This window comes from Myotis daubentonii, chromosome 10 (genome assembly GCF_963259705.1).
Source record: "Myotis daubentonii chromosome 10, mMyoDau2.1, whole genome shotgun sequence".
In the NCBI taxonomy this organism is placed as follows: domain Eukaryota; kingdom Metazoa; phylum Chordata; class Mammalia; order Chiroptera; family Vespertilionidae; genus Myotis; species Myotis daubentonii.
The window spans coordinates 80068780-80088186 of NC_081849.1; the positions used below are offsets into that span (position 1 = coordinate 80068780).

A 19407-nucleotide genomic window follows, 5' to 3' on the forward strand; every position below is an offset into this window, starting at 1 on the left:
TTCTGCAGAAGCAATGTGTCCGTGGTTATAGAAAGTCCTCAGGAAGCAGGAGAGCACGGAGCCGGGGGGCGGCTGACTGGCCTGTCTGCCCATCCATCAGCCGGGCTAACTCACTGACCTGCAAGTTCAACTCCTCTCACTCACTGGGAGACGAGCGGGAGCCCCGCTCGGTACTGGTACTGAGCCAGGGCTCGGGACCCTGCAGAGACCGAGGCCTCCGGCCTGGCATCAGGCCGTGCTGCTGGCAGCCGGTGTGCTAAAAAGGGACCCAGGGGAAGTGGGCACAACGGAGCACCACCCATCAGGTCAGAGGCGAGCACTGAGGAAGGCACGGCTCCGCTGGGCCCTGGAGGAGCGCAGGGATGTGTCGCCTGAAAGCAGGGACGGTAAAGGAGAGGCCCAAACCAGTTACTCATGTCACTGCCTTCCTCCCTGCCTGGAGGGTGGGCCACGGAAGAATATACCTCCCGTTACAGGAAGCATCCGGAGAAGGAAGAAGCACGGTGGCCAGTGACATGTGACATGAACGGTGCTGCCCTGTCACACTCCCCTCAAGCACACCACCCACACAATCTGCACATTTCCTCCGCCACCGTCAGAACAGTCCCCACTGATCTGTTAACGCCCTTCAACCTAAGGATGCTCTTCACACTCCTTTCCAAGAGATACATTCTCTTTTAAAATAGAATAAAATTTATTTTGAATCATATCTGTGATTTAGAATCAGCATTTAATACAAATAACACTCTTTTTTTAAGTAAGACAATCACAATTAAAAAAACTAACTTACCTCAGGGTAAAGATTGAACCTTTTTAATGTATTAATAACAAGGGGATATTCAGTCAGCTTATCATTCATAATCATCCACACTCCGTTCAAAAACGAGGGTGCTTCCACAATCGTCTTGAAGTAGGAATAATACAATCCCTGAAATAAGCACATATTATAGTTATAATAAAAAGCACATAATTACTGTACCTCTTATTAGCTTTAAAAAAGCGTAAAGTACACTGTGTTTCAAAAACAAAGCAATCAAGTAAGTAATAGCTACAATCAACTTCACAGGTTTCTAACCACTGATAAATTCTTAGGTTGCAAAAACCTACAGATTTTAGTATAACGTTGTCTTAACTAAATCAAATGGGTTCAAAAGAGCTTCAAAAATAGTTTCTACATTAAAAAAAAATAATATAACTCAGCATACCTCATTTAAGAAAACCCATATAATGTAAGTGTTGGAGGAGGCTATCTTATGAATAGGGTGAGTGGTTTGCTATGGAACTTAAAATTTACTATGCGCCACAAATTCTTACCTGGCCAAAAATGTTTCTCCTAACAGCTTATTAGAATTCTTGTTCTGTAAGTTTGATTTTGGAATCATGTAAATATCTTACTAATCATAAAATTACAAATTTAAATACCTACATGTCAAAAAAATTTTAAAGAAAGAAATTAACTATCAAGTTGGGAGATGATTTCCAATAACTTTAAGATATAGCAATTTTACTGTGCATCCCTACTATGTATCCTTAAGTCATATTGAAATGCAAGAAAGTCCTAACTTGTTTTCAGCTATCATATTTTAATCACGTTTTTAACAATACCTTTGGCACTATTATTCTTCAAAAGTAAGTAATTTCAAACCAAGATTCTCAGGCTAACAGAAAAGATACAAATTTAATATAAAATAAGTAAAAACCATGAAATACTAAATTTGAATTTAAAAATATGAAGATAAATTCACGATTTATTTTCTCTTAAAAAGACTGTTTCTAATTCTAATTTATTTAAAAGGTCAATCGAACATAAAATAGCAGCAATGAGCATATCTAGCACCAAAACTGTGGTCTCTAAATACCATTTGCCACTGAAAGGAATCAGGGCTCCTTGAAAAACTGGACAATTCCAGGTCAGGAGATAAAATGTCTACAGGACCAGAAAGTAAGGAAGCTACAGGACACTGGTGAGGTCCTGTCAAGAGGACAGAGAGCCAACTGCAAGGCTCTCAGCACCTACAGATGGGTAAGTTTATACAACGTTCAACCCATCAGATCATAATGAGAAGATGCAAGAGAACCTACTAATTTTTCCGAAAAGTGGTATCTAGAAGGAATCAAGAAGGACCCCGCCTTATCTGTATGAGGTACACCCCAGAGAAACCAAATAAATATTATGGGAAAGTCCTTTATAGAAGAGTTACAGTCAATAATGCAGAAAAGGTAATAGAATAGATAGTCATCATCTGGAAATCCTAATGAAATAACTGACCTAGGGTGAGGGCCATCTATGACAATACCTAAAGCCATAGATCAATCTCAACATCACAGAAAGTGAGATAACCAGTTACGCATGCCTCTTCACCTGGTACAGCCAGTGCACAGCCCCACTTCTGAAGTATCCCTGCCCCTCCCCCCAAAAATCAAACCTTCAGCTATCGAGACTCTTATCTATCAATTTCCAGGACATTTGGGACAGTGGAACATATTAAATACATGAATTACTGAGGGTAATTCTATAGGACAAATGGCCAGGCTTCTTCAAAACATAAATAGCAAGGAAAACAAAAATGAAAGAGGAACTTATAGATTGAAAGGCTTAAGAGAGAAATAAGGATACATCAACTAAATGCAATGTTTGGATCCTGATTCAAACATACCAACACACTAACTGTAAAAAAAAAAAGTCAATCGAGATATTTACACAGGGATTGACACTCGATGTTATTAAAAATTGCTGTTCACTGTTTTCAAGCGTGATAAAGGGACTGTCATCAACAAAAAAGTCCTTCCCAAAAGATACATATGAGTGTTTACAGATGAAATGATGTAAGGCTGACGTCTGCTTTGAGGAAGGGGGGGGGGGGTGTGAGGTGTGGATGAAACGAGAAATGGCTGTGTCCTGGTGTTAACCTGGGGGATGAGGAGATGGCAGGTGTCCACTCTTTCTACTCTGGAACATCGTTGAAAATCTCCATAAGAAAAAGCTTAACATTTTTAGATTTCTAAAATACTACAATCAAATACCACATGAAAACTAACCATTTCAGTGCGAAAAGCCATCTCCCTTTCCAATGTTGAGAGGTGAGAAAAATGACGATCATTTTCAAAGAGGTGTGTTATGTGGCTCCTGCAAAAACAAGAGCAACAGAGCAACTATGCTGAAACTTACTAATAATTATCTAATAATCTGCAGATAATTTCATAACATCATGCAAATACAATGGGACCCATATTTGTTTTTCTGCTCAGTATGTCTTACGTCGGTACTAAAATTTCTCTCTATAAGAAAACACATTCAAGTTAGATTTTAAAGTTAAAATGAACCAGAAAATACTTTAAGCCAAGTACAATAAAATTTGTAGACTATAAATGTCATTGAATTGCCATTTCAGAAATGTCTGATTAATGAAATTCATATTTCTCTCTATCCAGAAGATTAAAAAAATTAATCTTCGCAACATGAACACTATAGTAATGTTAAGCGAAATAGAGTCTCAAATATAACCTCTTCAATAATGAATCTCTTTATTAAAAAATTCTATTATTCTGACCTGATTTATCAATTAAACTACTTTTTCAGACTCCTGTGTTGCATGTGATTATATATATTCACCCTGATCATACTGAAATGATCCCCTTACAGCGAAGGAAGATAGGGAAGGTAAGTTATAACGATCTGCAGAAAGAGGACCACAGGAGAAAAACAATCTTACCAGTGCAGCACGGCGGCAACAGCAGCTGGAAGGGAAAAAATATTAGATTATTATGGTAACATAAAGAAATGTTCTCAACTTAACGGAAACCATTACAAAGACACGCACGGGTAGGGATGCATAAGCGTTGGAATTGGAGGGGCTGGGAGAAGAATACTCTCTTTTCAAAAGAAGCCCCAGGACTCTGCTTAAAATACCAGTTGGTTGAATTGCAAAGGAATTAGGCAAATTAAGCATATGTCTACAATTTTCACTCGCTCTTTCGACAAAATATATGAAGGCCTATTATTTGCCCCAAACTGTACAAGGTGGCCTCTGAGGGAAACATCCACAAACAGCACCGTGAGAGCAGCAGCCAATGGCGAGGGCTGGCCTGGGAGGAAGAAGGATGCTGACTTCAGGGAGGGGCTGGGGCGGATGCAAATAGGGAGCTGTAACTTTCACATGTTGCTGTAATACCTGAGTTCCTCTGACACATGTTACTATTTTTAAACAAACTTAAAATGAAATAAAGAAAGGAGAGATGGAGAGGGAAAGGGAGTAAAGAAAAGGAAAGAGCGAGAACACAGGCTAATAATAAAATCAGTATATGAGAATTGTTAACAAACAGACCAAAGTGGAGCTGAGCCTGCAGCAGCGAACCATGACTTAATGCCAAACGTAGCTGCAGCTTCGGCTTGTGCAGGAACGCAGCCTGTAACCAGTCAACCTGGAGTCACTCGCTGCAGGAAGGCCCTTCCCCGTCCCCTCAGGAGGGCAACCCTGGCTGAAACAATGCACTCTTGGCTAATAATGCCACCACCCCACATCCCATCCCACCCCCCCCCACCCCCCACCCCACACCCCCCACACTCCCCACATCCCACCCCTGCCTTAAAAACCTTTCCTTTCCACAGCCCAGCCGAGCTCCTTTCTACTTGCTGGATGGGAGGCTGCCCAATTCATGAATCATTCAATAAAGGCGATTAGATCTTTAAAATTTACCCATCTGAATTGTTATTTAACAGAATCAATAGTTTGCTTTCTGTCCAAGTACAAAGAACCTATTAAGATGAATCTAGAAAGTACCATTCAGTTCTTTTATATCTCAAGGTTCACCTTACTGCAGGCTTCCGATTAAATAATTACTAAGGAACCGGACAATGAAAATAGCTCAGGTCTTTGCCTTATTCTTAAAGAAGTGTTTATATCTTTAAAATAATACACTTTGCCTAAGAGATAGGCGAAGGGTTACTCTCTAGATCAATGAACCTGCAAATATTGAACGAGGCTTATCATTTGACATTTGTTTGTATATGATACTTTGACCTTTGGAAATTTTGGGTTTTTTTCTTGTGGACAAACACCATCCGCTTCCTTTTCATTCAAGACTTCACCCCACCATAATACAATGTGGGCTTTGCGTACTCAATGATCTAACCATAATGTTCTGAATAAATCACTCTTCTCTCACAGAATGTAAAGCCACCTTTATCGTACTGAAGACCTGTCATACTTTGATAATCCCTTTGAGAATATAATTGGGATTCCATTTATAAATTAATTTGGGAAGAACCCACACGTTTACAGTATAATTCCATATGTTCATATCCATACACATGATATATACCCTCCATTATTCATCTTGCTTTTCAAGTGCCCTTGACAAAAATCCTATCAGTGGAGTTAATACATCTTTAATACAGTCAATTCATATTTCTTATTAAGTCTTCCTGTGAATTTAAAACGTTTTTTTCTGCTAATATCCACAAAATCATGTTTTCATTATATATACTAGATATTGTTAATGTATTTATTTTTCAAGTGTATTTATTTTGTAATACATGTATTTGTGGATTTTTTTACTAAACAATTAATTTGTAGAGATTTTTTGGTTTGTCATCTTCAATTCTCCATTTTAAACAATATTTGAAAATAATAACGTTGCTTCTATTTTATATTTTGGGTGTTAGTTTCTTCTTCCCATTTGACAATAAACTTGTAGAATACTAAGCAACTCTCTAAAAGAGTGCATCCTGTGTTTTGCTGACTAACAGCATTGATTTCACGCTATAACCTTTAAGTTGGCCTTGACCTCCACAATTCCCGGGTGATGAACAGGATTTCTCAACGCCATCATTCCTCTACTTTCTCAGGAGAAGGGTGGACGGTACAGAGTGGCCTGTGGTACCTTCTGTAACACCTTCCATTCAATTCCTACAGCACCGGAGTCAACAATTCCTGGAGTTCTTGGCATCTGGATGGCACTCTTTCACAGTCTCTGGGTCCATTAATAATGTGCTCAACACTGTGAATGCCTTTGTTCACTTTCATGTAGTAGTAAGCATAATAAAGTAGCTAATATTTGAATTCTTATTACAGGCCAGAAACTTTTAGTGCTTTGCTTGAACCACCTCAATAAATCCTCACAGCTATCCTATGTGGTAGGTACAAATGTTGCCCCAGTTCACAGATAAAAAATTGAGGCCCAGAAAACTTGAGTAACTTGCCCAAGGAAACAAAGCAAGTAAACAGAGAAAGGGAAGTTGCAGGCAGGGACTGTGACCTCACAGCCATGCCCTGAGGGGACTAGGGTGTGGGAGAGACAAAGGCCAAGGCCTCTTTACTCTCAAGTATTTTATTCCCCCCTATCTTTTTTTTAGTATTAAAGATAAAAGGGAAAAAGCTGCAGTTCACCTGTAGATATAGGCAGTATGTTTTATAGAAGCTATCTATATATATAAAAGGCTAATATGCTAAGTGTCCAACAGTCCCACCAGTTGTTATGATGTACACTGACCACCAGGGGGGAGATGCTCGACACAGGAGCTGCCATAACGAGCACTGGTCATTTATAGAGAAACGGGCCTGGCACTCACAAAGCAACACTCAGCTTCCCCCAAGTGGGACACAGGCCCCACCACCACCCCAGAGAGACAGCCCACCAAATCGCAGAATCACAGCCGATGTTGCCGAGACCCCATGGAGCAAAATGAGGCTCACAGCTCAGCCCAGCCCCTAAATGGTGGCTATGGGCACCAGGTTAATGAGGTCACGAAGCAATGCCCAGCTTCCTCTCCCTAGCGACTAGCCTCCTTGGAGTTTCTTCAGCCCAGAACACAACTTACTTTATAGCCAGGTTGAAACATTTTACACTTTAACCAAATGTCTGTGAAACGTTTTCCCATGCCTCATCTCATTTGATCCTCACAAAAATCCTGAAGTAGATAGATAGGAGACTCAGTGGAATCCTATTTTATTTTCATTAGCTGGAAAATGGAGATTTAGAAAGCTTAGAAACTTGACCCAACTGAAAAGAAGAAATGGTGGACCTTGAAAATGACTTCAGGTTTTCTCACTGCACAGAATATAGTCAAACGCTGCTGCAGTTAAATATTTTACCCTTTGTTCTCCCTGCATGATCTGCTTTGTGTTGATATTTACTGCTGTGTTGCTGACAATTACCTGAAAGAGAAGTTGGGGTGCTTCACTGGGCTGGAAAAAGTTTAGCTAAATCAGAAAGCAGGTCTAATTAAGCAAGTTTATTCTATATATATAAAAGGCTAAGTTGATTCGCACATGCGCAGTACATATAAAGCTCTCCTGGTGCCAATCGCACACGTGCGTTTCAATCTGTCATTGTCAATCGTGAATTTGGCTGACACTTCTATTATAAAGGGCAAATAGCAATATTAAAATATTTCTTCTAATTAATTTCCTTTCAATGTGCATGAATTTGTGCACTGGGCCACTGGTTTTTATATAAAAATGTAGAGCTATGCTTTCACTTATTAAAAATTGAAATAAATTATATGTATGTCATTTCAAAATGAAAGCACAAGTAGATATGGCCTTGTGAGCATGTAATTTAAGCATCAACACATAAAGTGATAAAAGCTTCTGAAGGCCCCCTAAAGAACCTTTCTTACCTTCTTGCCTACAAAAGAGCTTAAAATTGATTTTCTCTAAATTTATTCTAGTGATTATCAAAGCAGTTTATACTCTTTTTGGAAGTGTCACAAAATTGATAATCCATTTTTTCCATTTGAATACATATGCTATATCTTGTCATTCCAAGGTACTGAGGTAAGTATAGCAAGTTGTCTTTGTTTTCTTTTTAAAATCAGAACATAAGCCTATTCGGTAACAAGAAGGTGTTCAAGGAAAGGTCTGCTTCGTGGTCTAATTCCACACTGCGATCCCAGGGCTGAGAAACCTGAAAGGCTCTTCAGTTTTGCTGGAAGCACATAAATCACCAACACTCTGAAACGAAACTGGACCCCCTTTCCTCTTTCTGGGTAAAGAAATGTTGTGCCACATTATATGTCACATTCTATCCATTTTCAGTCTTATGGGACTGGAGCAGCCTCTTCTCTTATCCGATCTTGTTTAAACGAAACAGAATATCACTGACCTTTATTAGAGCGCTCAGCTGAGCGCACAGCCAGACGCAAATGTTTGCTGAGCGAATGCGCACAACTTGGTATCACTAGGGGGGAAATGGAATCACCTAAATCACGCCCACATCATGACCCAAAGCTGAATAAACTCTGATTGATGGACACACATACACACATGTGCGAGTAATAGTTGTTTCTGTATTTTTGTTTTGTTTTTCTTTCAAAAATAGTCACCATAGAGTTAGTGCAAATAGGCCCCCTGCTTCCTGTGCTTGGCAGCCCAGAGCTGGGGTACCAGGAATGGAGCTGGGGTACCAGGAGCAGGGACCAGGCCTGTGCTCCATCAGACGGGGCTCCTGTAGTCCTAAAGCAGCTCTTGCTCCCCCTGATGCCCTTCCTTCCAGCCGCCGCCGCCCCCAAGGCGGTCCAGGCCTTTGTTCTTGCCTTCTGATGGCTCCACACAGACAAGTCCAGTGCCTGCCCCGCCCCACCGCCTGGCCGCAGCATTAGCAGCAGTAAGGAGGGCAGGAACCCAGAAAGAAATGGGGCGGGGTTCTTCCCTGCGTTCTGACCATCCTCAAGGGCTCTACCCACCAAGCTCCCTAGCTCTCACCTCTCCTGGACCCTCTCCAGGCATCCCACCCCAACCAGGTGACCAGGAAGTAGAGCCCTGCAATCTGCATTTTAAAAAATATATTTTACTGATTTGAAAGAGGAGAGGGGGATAGAAACGTCAATGATGAGAGAGAATCGCTGATCAGCTGCCTCCTGCATAGGCACAACTCACACTGGGGATCGAGCCTGCAGCCTGGGCATGTACCCTGACCAGGAATTGAACTGTAACCTCCTGGTTCACAGGTCAATGCTCAACCACTGAGCCATGCTGGCCGGGCACGATCTGCATTTTTAAGATTCCTCAGCCGAGTCCTCTGCAGCTGAAGTCCTTTCCCTCCTCCTCCTCCTCCTCAAGGAGTGAGAGCAACACTTGGAGCCATGGTGGGCTGCATCTCCGGGGCTCTGTGCTCACCTGCAGCCAGCGACATGCCTTCCTGACCCACACGTTCCCCACCTGGGACAGTCATTCTCCCCGACACGTGACTCGTAACTAGCATGTGCTTTAAGCGACACAGCACCTTCCCCAGCTCTCCTGATTCTCACAGCAACCTAGAGAGGGAGGACAACGGGCACGAGGGGGTTTCTCCGAGGCACACGGCTGGCAGGGGCAAGCACCAGGGGACCCAGGACTTCTGACTCCGAGCCGGACAGAGCTGCCTCCTTTCCCATCTGTGGGCTTAGGATGACCTCACCTAGTGACAATGTTATATGGAGAAATGCATTCTAAGTCCAAAAGACTTGTGAATTTTAAAAATACAACTTATTCCTAAATTGAGGTTAATCCATGCTTAAAATCCTCTAAAGAATTTTAGCCTCCCTAACCCTCAAATGACAAAATGACAAAAAGAGGTTAAGGACGTCCCTTCAATCTATTAGACAAGGTTTTCAAGTCAGCCTTGACAATTCCACACACAAACCCTTCCTGCTATGACTAACAACTTCTGATTGTTCTCAAGCATCCATGGGGGGGGGAGTGGGGGGGGTGTCTGAGTGGAGGTGGATAAAGTGTGTGTGTGTGGGGGGGGGGGGGATTGGGGACATCTGTAATGTCAACAATAAATAAAATAAATGTTTGTTTCCAGTAGCTGAGTCACCAGTAAAGAGCATCCCTGTCCCAGGTCAACTCATGGAGAACACAGTCAAGTTGTACATGTACAGACCTAGCAACTCAGCCCTTGTTAGAAAAGCCCCAGGACTTCCATAGCTCACACCGGAGCCCACATCACATGACTGGCCGATTTCCACTTAATCCCTACCCGCAGCCTTCACGCTGGGGCACTGGGCAACAACCCCCCAAAATATCAAGTGCTTTCAGGACGCTATGCCTTTGCTCCCGCCTGAAAACGCCTCCTCCGTCCTCCAAAGCTAAATGGCATTTGGGGGAGCCTGCCCTCCGCCCCAGCTGTACCTTCCACAGCCCTGGTAGCTAGTCACCCCCAGCAGCTTCCTCTGCTGGAAGCAACGCCTTGAGGCTGAGCTCCTGGTGAATTCATCTTACTATCTCCATCTCCTGGCATGGTGCCTGGCACCTCACTGGCTTAGAATGTTAAGTGACTGTCACCATGTAAGAGAAATTATAGCATGTGCTCAATTCAATAAGAACCTGAACACCTAAAGACAATATCTAAGCTTTCTAAACTTCCCAGAGCATGCCCATTACAGAAAGAACAGTGTATTATAAAACCATAGACTGTACTGAAATAAATATTTCTAGTCTACCAGTATAGTGTCTAGAACGAAACAAAGCCCAGTTTCTGTGCAGTAAACTATCAAGTGGAGACATTCTTTAGGGCCCGGGCAGGGAAAGAGGGAGCAGTCACGCACATCACACGCTCAGCTCCCCCCTTCTCTCCAGCACCGAGATTTGTGTGGGTTTTAAAGTCAGCAAATATCTAAATGACTACTAGTTGCACGGCACATTTTCCCAGGAACCGAGAAGACCATTAAAGAAATACCAGCCAATACCTGTGCCCTGAGAGATCCAATCTCCGAGATAAGGTTTGGGCACATAAATAACGAGAGAACACAATAGGCACTCAGGGAAATGGCGCAGCCCGTGAACTGTGCGGAATCTGAGCAGGCAGGTCAGTAATGACCTTGTCAGGGCAGGTTTACAAAGTGGGACTGGGGGGTAGCTCTCATGATATGATTACAACGTAGGTGGGATTTATGGCGAGTAGGCAGAAAAGAAGACAGCTATAAAAAAGCTGTCCAACATGACAAAGGAATTCCCATCACTATAAATGGCAATGACAATAATGAGAGGATATTTATTGAGTCCCACTCACTATATGCAGGGGTGGGCACACGTAGGTTTACAGTTGGGCATACGCGAAAGTTTATTCTTTGGTATTGTGTATTATTGTATTATTTATTTGTTTACGACTGTGAGCCTACCTTGGCCCACTCTACACACAATGTGTCCAGCTCTCAGACAGCCATGAGCACCAGGAGGGGGTTCAGCAGAGCTCCTCAACCGGAGGGGCCTGGAGCGCCCCGGCTGGGAGTGCCCGAGTCCAGTCACCAAAGGAGGCACTGATGTGCAGGAGCAAAGTCCTTAGAAGGAACTGAAAAATCAGGACGAAGGTTTAATGGGAGCATAGGAAGCGTGCGTCACCACACCTAAGAGAATATAGCTAAGCATGTAAACAAAGACAGACATAAAGTAAGTTTTCACATTTTTTAAATATTTATGTGAGCAGCAGCCAGCAAAGCAGTGCTCTTCCTAAAAGAGTTGTCAGGTTTGGAACATGTGAGGTCATCTTCCCATTCACATATTGATGACGGTCCTCAGACTGCCGATCCGACACCTACAACCTGACAGATGTGCTGCGCCCTGCACTTCAACCCCAGCCTCACCAGCGAGCTCACTAACGATGCTGCCGCTCCCTGGCCGAAGTCAGTTCCTCCCCTGGGAGACTGCAGGAAGTAACCTTTATGAAATCTCCATGGAGATCAAAGATGAGAAAAGAGAGAAAGAAGGTCTTAAAAAATGTTAGACACAGTGGAAAACAGGAGCACTATGCCAGTGACGTAAGTTCTTCACGATCAGTATTAAAATGTAGGGACACATCCGAGGTTTCCGTTCCGCACTGGAAGGCGGCCTTACGAAAAGCTGTGTGAGTGCCCGGAAGTCAACAGGAGAAAACAGCGCAGGGCGGTGACATGAAGGCAAACCTGAGTTGCTATAAGAATATGAATAAAGCCTCACTCTTCTCAATTACAACCATCTTCTCAAATTAGAAACATTGTCATGAAGGCAAGTTTTCAAAAGTAATTGGTCAAGTGACTTATACCTGTGCTTCAGACACAGTGGGTGCGACTGATGATGAAGCCGACTGCATCCTTGCTCAGTGCAGTGAGTCACCCTGGAACCCCTGTGCTCGATTCTGGTGACTATGCTACTATGTTAACATTTGCTGCTATAAATGAAAATGACAAAATGCCATCTGAACACGGATTATGTGTAGTGACAGTGCTGAAAAACACACCTGACCATCGGTAACTTTGGCAAGAAAACTGAACAAGAGAACACATGACAGACAAACATGAAGACATGTGAACTATTAATTTATATGCATTAAAAAAAACACACAGTGAAAATGCTGAGAAAATAAAGTATACTAAAGCAAAAAAAAAACAAAAAAAAAACAAAGAACAGTTCCAATAGTTGTAGATCTATGTGCTCTGAAAATTATTTCTTCCACTTTTTACATTTATTCCTATTCAATGATTCTCGAGTTACGAAAGGTCATCCATGCAGAATTGATCTTTCCTATGAAACGAGACCGCCTTTTCTGGAATTAAACATCCGCATAATGGTCTTGACCTAGAAATAGATGGAATTTTCACTAACTTTGATGACTGGTAATCATTAGAATGGTAACGAAAGAAAACCAGCAACACACAGGCTGTGGTCCCTATGATAACGCATCTCATTTACATAAACTTCTTTTTTTTTTAATCCTCACCCAAGGATATTCTTCTATTGGTTTTTAGAGAGAGTGGAAGAGAGAGGTTAACACAGAGAGAAATACTGAGGGAGCCTGCAACCAAGGTATGTGCCCTTGACCACCTTGACCGGAATCAAACCGCGATCCTTCAGCCCGCAGGCTGATGCTCTATCCACTGGGCCAAACTGGCTAGAGCACATTTACATAACCTTTAAGAGAAATCAATACAGCCAAACAGCTCAGTGTGTAGAACTTACAAAAACAGCTACTGTTTAAATTTTAGCAACATCCAAATATGCATATGTATACAATAAAATTGTATCTTTTACTATTGATGCCATAGTACGACCACAAATCAATCACAAATTGGTAATATATCATCATATTTATACTAAACTCATCACATATGTTATTTATTTGAGTACTCATGAATGTCGGGTTCAGAATCCTTCTAATTGTATCTCTTAATATGTTTAAGGGACTACGAACATTCTTTAGAGTTAACCAGAAGTATAGAAAGAAAAAAACAATGGCTTTAAACATTGAAAAAAAAACTTTAAATCCTGAATTCCCACCCTTCCACTGGGAAATACATAGGTCCGACATCTCCTTATTAATACACACTCAGCACCGCGCTCAGCCACGCCTCCGCCTTCGCAGGCAAGCCCCCCAGGACGGCGGTGGCTCCTGAGCCTCAGTCCCTCAGCTCTTCTGGGCCCCATGCCGCCCGATATGCTCTTCCCACGTCTTACTCCGCTTCTCTATGTGCAGTCCTCTCTCCCTGAAGAAGGGAGAAACAAGAAAAGTAACGCTATCGAGCACCAAGTGTTGGGCTACCTCTCTTCCCTCACTACACTGGCTTGCAAAGGGTGAAACACAGCCTCGTGGTTAGAGCATGCAGCCTGGAGGCACATCACCTGCATTCAAATCACTGCCCTCCCACATCCTAGGGGTGATCTTGGGCGCCTTAACACCTGTGGGCCTCAATCCCCCACCTGGTAGATCAGTCACAGTGTCGGGGTGAGGGTTGAGGGAGCAGTGAAGTGGGTTCTCTCAGACCCTCAGAACGATGCCTGGCACACAGTAGCCCGTGTCAGCAAAGGTGCTGTGATAGCTCCACGCGCTGAGTACCACCCACTGCCAGTGACCCCATGGCTGTCTCCACTCAGACCTCTTCTCTGACGTCCCATCGCCTGCTGGACATTTCCACTGGGATCGCACAAACGCCTCCAGGGTAACACGCCCAAGAGAAGACAGAATGCTGGATCTTTTCTTTCCAACCCGGCCCTCGCCAGAGCCCCCCCCCCCCCCAACCCCTGCCCAACCCCTGCCCAACCCTCCCCACCCCCACCCCCCCGCGGCTTCCAGCGCGCTAGGAATAAAAACCCAGGTTCCTGAAGATCTGGTTTGTGCCCATCTCATGTTGGAGCCCACCACCCTCTCCTCTCCCACATGCTAAGCTGCCCACAGTGGCGCATGCTGCCCGCTGCACCCCACGCTCTCTTCCTCTGCCCACCTTGTACCTTCTCTTCCACTGGTGATAGGATAGAGGCGAGGAGGACACACAGAAGGCGATGAAACAGCAGTTTCACCACCGGCTATCTTTCCCACACTCAGGTTAGTTTTTTTAAATATGTATTTTTATTGATTTCAGAGAGGAAGGATGAGGGAGGGAGAGAGAAACATCAATGATGACAGAGAATCCGTGATCGGCTGCCTCCTGCACGCCCCACCATGGGGATCGAGCCCGCAACCCGGGCCTGTGCCCTGACAGGGAATCGATGCTCAACCACTGAGCCACGCTGGCCGGGCAGGTTACGTTTTTGATGATGTTTGTTTAGTAAACGGCATCTTACATTTTGGTCTTTCACCGCAGACATTTAACGTGCACACCCTTCACTTCCGCAAAGGAAAGCACCCTTCCCCGTTCCCTGGAGCACAGAGCCCTCTCGGTGAGCCTCTGTCTTCCCACTGTGACCAGGGGCGCGGGGACAAGAACTTCGTCACTCTTCTTCGAACCCTAATTCAGATAAGCCACATGATGATAAATGGCAACTCAGAGCCCGTGTCAGGAAAACAACTGAGATTGGGAGAAGCTTCCAGAACCTGGACTGTGTCCGCATTGAGAAGCGGGAGGAGGTTCACTCAGTTCCAGTGGATTCCTGCTAGGAAGTCAGCTCAGGAGGCCAGGCAGCCTGCTTCTGAGAGAAATGGGGCATCAGACTTTAAAACCACCGATGCTCCCCCGCTCCACCCCAGCCCCAGGTTCTGACTGCACTGGCCAAGCCCCCCGGACTTTAAAGTTCCCGGGGACAGCTAAGGCTGAGGACCGCTAGTCCCGTCCAGAGCTCCATCTTCACGTGGACAAACTGAGACTCAGAGAAGCTGGACGCTGCGCCCAGGCACCTACCTAATTTGAAACAGGTAGAGGCAGAACGCAGCTCTTCGAAGGCAGGGTCTGCAAACTACGGGTCAGCACAGTAAGACAGGAAACAGCCTAATGGCCTATCAACAGCATTTTCAAAAGGGCAGGTAGGAAATCAGAGTGCACTCCACACGTGGGGTACGTGTTCTTACATGACACTGAATAAATCACGTGTGCATCATCTCCACGTGCCTCTCCAAAGGCGAGTTCTCCTCTCCTCTGCCTCGTTCCCAGCCCCCGGAGGCTGATTACACACCCCTCACTGGGCCCGTGTCAGGGTTTCCAGGGGGTCAGCAGTGAGAGGCACCAGCAGAGCGCAGGCCTGCAGAGCAGAGCGTCTGGAGCCACTCTTCCCCGGGGTCCTGCTCCCGGCACAGCCCTCCTGGGGTGCAGCTGCTGACAGCGCCCCGCCCCTTCAGGCCCAGAGGGGCAGCACCTTCCCACTGTGCACAGTGCCTGGGGCTTCAGGACCCTTTGTGGACTCCTCACGCCTGCTCAGACTTCTGAAAACAGTCCTGTATTAGACGTTCCTGCCAGGACATACCGGAGACAGAGAAGCACACAGCATTGGGTTGCAGTTTCAGGATGCGAGCGGATTTTAACGTAAACCCTATTGCTTACTGTGGGTTGTGGTCAGAGAAGTCTGAGAAACATTGCCATGGTTTTCCTGACTGCAGCACGGCCTACCTGGCTAATACAGGAAGCTACTGGGTTGAGACGCCTAAAGAACATTTCAAGAACCTTCTTTTCAACTGTTAGTGTTAAATAAATCCTAAGTCGTGGCCCCAAATGCGGAAGACGTGTTTATTACAATGAATTTTTAAACAATGTTTAACACTGCCCTACTGTGGAAAGGGTCCCCTTGGTAGCTAGCACTTAGCACTTACGAAGGAGATGAGAGAAACTGATTTAGGGACCCCCAAGTCACTTTCTAACTCTTAAAAATTCGTAGTCTTAAAAATTCGTAGTCTTATCAAGGAAACTCAAGTTTTAAAATTTCTCCCTAAACATAAATGAAGCCATTTTTGTCACAGCAAAGTCCCACGCTAAAGACTGTACAGGGTCAGCCCAACTCTCACTCATTCTGCAGGGGATAGAAGAGAGGAAATGAGGCGGTTTTCAAAATGTCTATATGCTGCTCGTCTGTGCAAGATCCAGAGTAAAGGGCCAGAGAAAGAAACGAACATCCAGGTCCTATCATTCTCCAGAACCATCTCTCAAGGTGTCCTGTGGCCTTTGCAGATGGCTAGCAAGGACAGAAGTCTCTAGACCAGTGATTGCGAACCTATGACATGCGTGTCAGAGGTGACACGCGAGCTCATTTTTTTGGTTGATTTTTCTTTGTTAAATGGCATTTAAATATATAAAATAAATATCAAAAATATAAATCTTTGTTTTACTATGGTTGCAAATATCAAAAAATTTCTATATGTGACACGGCACCAGAGTGAAGTTAGGGTTCTTCAAAATGCTGACACGCCAAGCTCAAAAGGTTCACCATCACTGCTCTAGACCTTTGTCTAGTCACCTAAGTCCATACATCTGGAGGTCAGTGGCCAACAGAAACCCAGGAACATGAGACAGTTCCTTCACTGGGCCTCCTTCCAATCGCCAAAGGGGTGAGTCAGATAGAACGGCCCACTGCTATATTCACACGACACTGTATTTAGGTATGGGCATCGCTAAATCCAAACACAGCTACCCAATATAACAAGATTCCAAGAAAATGCAATGACAAGAAAACAGGCACCAGAGAAAATGGCAATGGGTATTCTTTCTGACTTGTTACTGCACCTCCTTGAGGAAGCACCGCCATCCCCTACCTCAGTATAAACTTGTGAATGTTTACACTGGCCATTCACGAAAAATGCAACTTCATTCTGCCACCAGAAGGCAGGCAGCACCCGCCTGCCTTCATAGAAGCAACTAAAACTTGTGAAATGCTTTAGACACAAAGTGCCTTTCCATAGACAGGGTGTCCCCCAAAATGGATACACACACTTGGAATCATTTTAAAGGCAGCGTTTATTAAAATGTATTTCATTTTCAAAATTGAGCTAGCAGCTGGGAAAGTGTGTATACTGTACGTTTTGGGGGACACCCTTCAGTTCTGCTCCTCAGGACATTCCCGTGAAGTAGGGAGGGGGTGGAGAAGAGAGAAGGAAAGGTTCACAAAGGAGATGACTTGAAACTCAAACCAAACTTCACCACTCAGCATGGAACCTGGAGTCCTCTCATCCGCTGTACCATGCTGCCTCCCCCAGGTGAACTCACCTGGCTGCACACCCCAAGCTTTCTCCAGCCCGCCTGCTGAAAGGACAGGGAATGAACAATACCGAGAGTCTGGGTTTTCTAGGCTTGACTCCACAATGGGAAATAAAGTACCCCGATAACTGTAACAATCTTTCTGAGCCCATCACTAACACACACACACACACACGCAGTGATGAGTCTGGGTTTTTATGATTTGAGTGGCTGCTGTGCTCTCAGGGGAAGGTGATTTGCTGGGTTCCATTTCCCGGCCTATATTGAGCTCCAAATCCTTTTGCTTCCCTAAGGGAATTGGAAAGGTTAATAAGAGAGAAATCTCCAGCAGTTAAACAATTCAGTAGCCAGCGCCCGTTAGTGGCATTCGTAGGGGCAGCGGCTTTAGAGAACGTTACCGGCTGACTTAGAAAAATGAGGCCTGTTACCTAAACTGCCCTAACTTGCCCTCTCGGAATGCACATCACGAAACAAAGGCCAGCTGACGTCGGCCCACACCAGGGAAGGTTTCCACTTTGTGTGGTTCGGCACCTTGCACATCATCCTTTTCGGTGCCTGGCCGCGGGAGGGGAGGGGAGGAGAGGCGAGGCCTCCACACCAACCTTCCCAGGTCCCAGGTCGCAGGAAGGAAATGAGGCTCGGACACCCAAAACGCCCTGGAAAGTGACTTGTGGAGGGGAATCGCCAATAAAGTGCCCCCTGCGGTGTTGGCGGCCAAGGAGGAAAAGGCAGGCTCACATGTAATAAGTTTAGCAACTTTCTAGGACAGGGAACGTGCTCTAGCTTTGGGCTCGATGGCTCGCTTCTGACCCAAAGCCGAACACCCGCCGGGCAGTGGCCCAGATAAGGACGCGGCTGCGGCGCGCGCCAATCAGCAGCGCCCGGTCTCCGGAGCGCAGACCGGCCAGTGCGCGGCGGGGACCCGCAGCTGTTGATCTCGGGGCCATGTTTTTAAAAGCAGAGACCGCGAGCGGGTGGGGAGGGAGCCCGGCGGCCGGAGCCGGGGGGAGGGCGGCGGCGGAGGAGACGCGGCTGTCCCGGGAAAAGTCGGAGCGGAGCGGGCTGCCAACTGGCGGGCCCGGGGGCGGGGCGGGCGGCGGGGAGCGGGAGAGGAGCGGCGGAGGACGGGACCCCGCGGCTCGAAGTTCCGCGTCCGGCGGCGCCGCGCGGGGGCTGCTCACCTAGCAGGAGCGTGGTCCAGGTCCGTCCGCGCCCCGCGCGCCGCAGGCCCAGCGCCCCGCGCAGCCCGGCCGCCAGGCGCCCCCCGAGGCCACCCCCGGAGGGCGGCGCGGCGGGCTCGGCACGGGGCCCCTTCCTGCCCGCGGCGCCCTTGCGCCCGGGGGACGGGGACGCGCGCTCGGGCCCGGGCTCTCCGGCGTCCGGCGTCCCCCTCCGCGGCGACTGCGAGGCGCGGGGCGGCTGGGGCGACTTGGGGGCCGCCTCCCGGTGCTTGTTCCGCGCCTGCAGGACCATCTTGGCATAGTCGCGCCCTCTGGCTGCGCGCGCCCGGACGGCGGCCGGGGCGCCGCTCACTCCCGGCGGAGGGCGGGCCGGGAGGCGGGGAGAGCTGCGAGGCCGGGCGGCGGCTGCCTGCCTAGCGCTGCGGCCGGGAGGAGGCGCCGGACTCGCGCGCCCGCCGCCGTTGCCTCTGCTCCGGTTGTCACGGCGACCGCGGAACGCCGGGGGCGGGGGCGGGGACACCCAGCGAGCGGCCCCGCCCCCTCGGCCCCGCCCCGCTGGGCGCGCGCTCCCGACCGGCCAGCGCGCACGCGCAGACTTCGGCGCGGGCGGGAGCCAACCCCGTGGCCGCCCGGCGACCCCGGTCCAGCTCTGGACCCGCGCGGAAGTCGGCCGGGGCGAGGGCACGCACCGCCTTCCGGGCGCGGCCGCCGTCCCTCTGGGAGTGGCGGGAAGGCAGGGCCCTCCCCGGGCACGGGCCGCGGGTCCAAGTCTTGGCCCGATCTAGGCTGCGCGTGGAGCCCTGCGGAGCCCGCGTGGCCCAGGAGGCGCGGCGTGGGCTGGCTGGACCCGAGAGGCGGCTCTCGGAACGGCCACGC

At 46.9% G+C, this 19407-nt stretch overlaps 1 protein-coding gene across 5 annotated transcripts in view; it reads right to left on the reverse strand.

The window, feature by feature from the left end:
• DPY19L1 (dpy-19 like C-mannosyltransferase 1) overlaps nucleotides 1-18998 on the reverse strand; it is a 61406-nt gene extending 42408 nt beyond the window's left edge. For 2 of the 5 annotated variants that reach the window (XM_059655839.1, XM_059655837.1), the window contains exons 1-4: nucleotides 18532-18993; nucleotides 3714-3738; nucleotides 3040-3127; nucleotides 791-928 (exon numbers count right to left, since the gene is read on the reverse strand). In XM_059655839.1, coding sequence (XP_059511822.1) covers nucleotides 791-928; nucleotides 3040-3127; nucleotides 3714-3738; nucleotides 18532-18823 — 543 coding nt within the window. In that variant the 5' untranslated portion in view covers nucleotides 18824-18993. Of the gene's footprint in view, nucleotides 1-790; nucleotides 929-3039; nucleotides 3128-3713; nucleotides 3739-18531 lie in introns of all 5 variants that reach the window. The other 3 variants (XM_059655838.1, XM_059655836.1, XM_059655840.1) reach the window with 2 other exon arrangements.
• Between the last annotated feature and the right edge of the window lie 409 nt (nucleotides 18999-19407).